This window comes from Leiobunum rupestre, chromosome 4 (genome assembly GCF_980474605.1).
Source record: "Leiobunum rupestre chromosome 4, qqLeiRupe1.1.hap1, whole genome shotgun sequence".
Taxonomy (NCBI): Eukaryota; Metazoa; Arthropoda; class Arachnida; order Opiliones; family Sclerosomatidae; genus Leiobunum; species Leiobunum rupestre.
The window spans coordinates 1,841,805-1,843,373 of NC_143387.1; the positions used below are offsets into that span (position 1 = coordinate 1,841,805).

Here is a 1,569-nt window from a genome sequence, read left to right on the forward strand (position 1 = left end):
ACTTTGGGATTTTTGGTCATCGCCGTTCTTGACCAGGTCACCGCCTAGCTGGCCCCTGCTTAGGATGTACAGACGGAAGCTATGGTTCGATTACAACTAAATTTTGCACGCAGCTTCTCCTAGTGACACTGAGAAACAGAACACAAATAGCATAAATTGTTTTTAATAATTTAAAGTCACCATCTCACTAGTTGGATTGTGGCCGGAGGTTATGACACAAGGTAATATAAATGATTGCATAAAAAAGGGCACCACAGCATTTCAAAATTGTGATGGAGATTTACTTAACTGTAAATCTTTCAAGCAAAATGACAGAAGTTCTGAAAGAAGTTTTACAAGAAAATGCCAAACAAGTTTTTTGAGCGGAATACACGAAACGGTGAAACGTTAAAACGTTCATGGCTTTGTTTTTCTCCTAGCATTGGGCATGCAAACTTTTTTCCCAAACACGTTCACAATTTACTCATGGTGGTTATTGTGATTGGAAAAATGCTTCTGCGCGTATGGCTGAACACGAAACTTCTAAAATTCACCCGATTGCTGCAATTGCTCTTGCAAGACGCTCTAAAGAATTGGGGCGTACTGATCAAGAACTGACACGACAAGCAGAAGATGTACCAAAATACTGGCGAGAGGTTCTCAGGAGATTAATAAGCTTCATAATTTTCATTAGTGTACGAGGTCTAGCTATTAGAGGTGAAAATCAGACACTAGGGTCACCGAGAAACGGTAACTACTTAGGAATACTGGAGCTTATAGCAGAGTATGACGAATTTTTGCGCAATCACATAAAAAAACATGGATACTGTGGAAGGGGTCACACAAACTACCTATCATCGTCGATTTGCGATGAAGTTGTACACTTAATTGGGAAGCGAGTTTTCAATGAAATTATCTCTCGAATCAAGCAGTCAAAGTACTATTCCATATCATTAGACTCAACTCCCGACGAAGGTCACGTTGTTCAGCTTACTTTGATTTTCAGATATTTAGAAGAGCATATCCCTGTTGAAAGATTTGTAACATTCATGCCTAACCAAGGTCACAAAGCTAAAGACATGTTTATAGGCTTGAGCAAGTTTTTGAAAGAGAATGACATAGACATTTAGAACTGTCGCGGCCAGTCTTATGATAACGCTTCTTCAATGAGCGGAAAGAACAATGGCCTACAAGCGTTGGTTCAAGCAGAAAATGATTTAGCAGTATGGGTTCCTTGTGCTTGGCATTCACTCAATCTCCTAGTACAGGCAGCTGCCGAATGTTGTCCGAGTGCTGTAAGCTTTTTTGAATTTTTGGAAGAATTTTATGTATATTTTACAGCTTCAACTAACAGGTATAAAGTTCTAACCGATTGCTTAAAGAAAGCAGAATCTGACAAACCCATACTGGTACCAAGAACAACAACAACACGTTGGTCATGCCGAGCAGATGCTGCAAAAGCCCTCTTGCGAGGCTATAAAGAAAAAAAAAGGCACTTTTTGAAATACCGAAGATACAGGGAAATCACGTGTTGTTGCTTTAAGTTTGCACAACAAAATGTCATAGATGGAAACAGGGCTCTATACAGTA

At 39.5% G+C, this 1,569-nt stretch overlaps 1 protein-coding gene across 1 annotated transcript; it reads left to right on the top strand.

The window, feature by feature from the left end:
- The first annotated feature begins 503 nt into the window (after window positions 1-503).
- Window positions 504-1,109, top strand: LOC149945865 (zinc finger MYM-type protein 1-like). Its single transcript, XM_090173690.1, has one exon. It carries the CDS (start codon window positions 504-506, stop codon window positions 1,107-1,109), a length of 606 nt encoding a protein of 201 aa, XP_090029816.1.
- The last annotated feature ends 460 nt before the right edge of the window (window positions 1,110-1,569 follow it).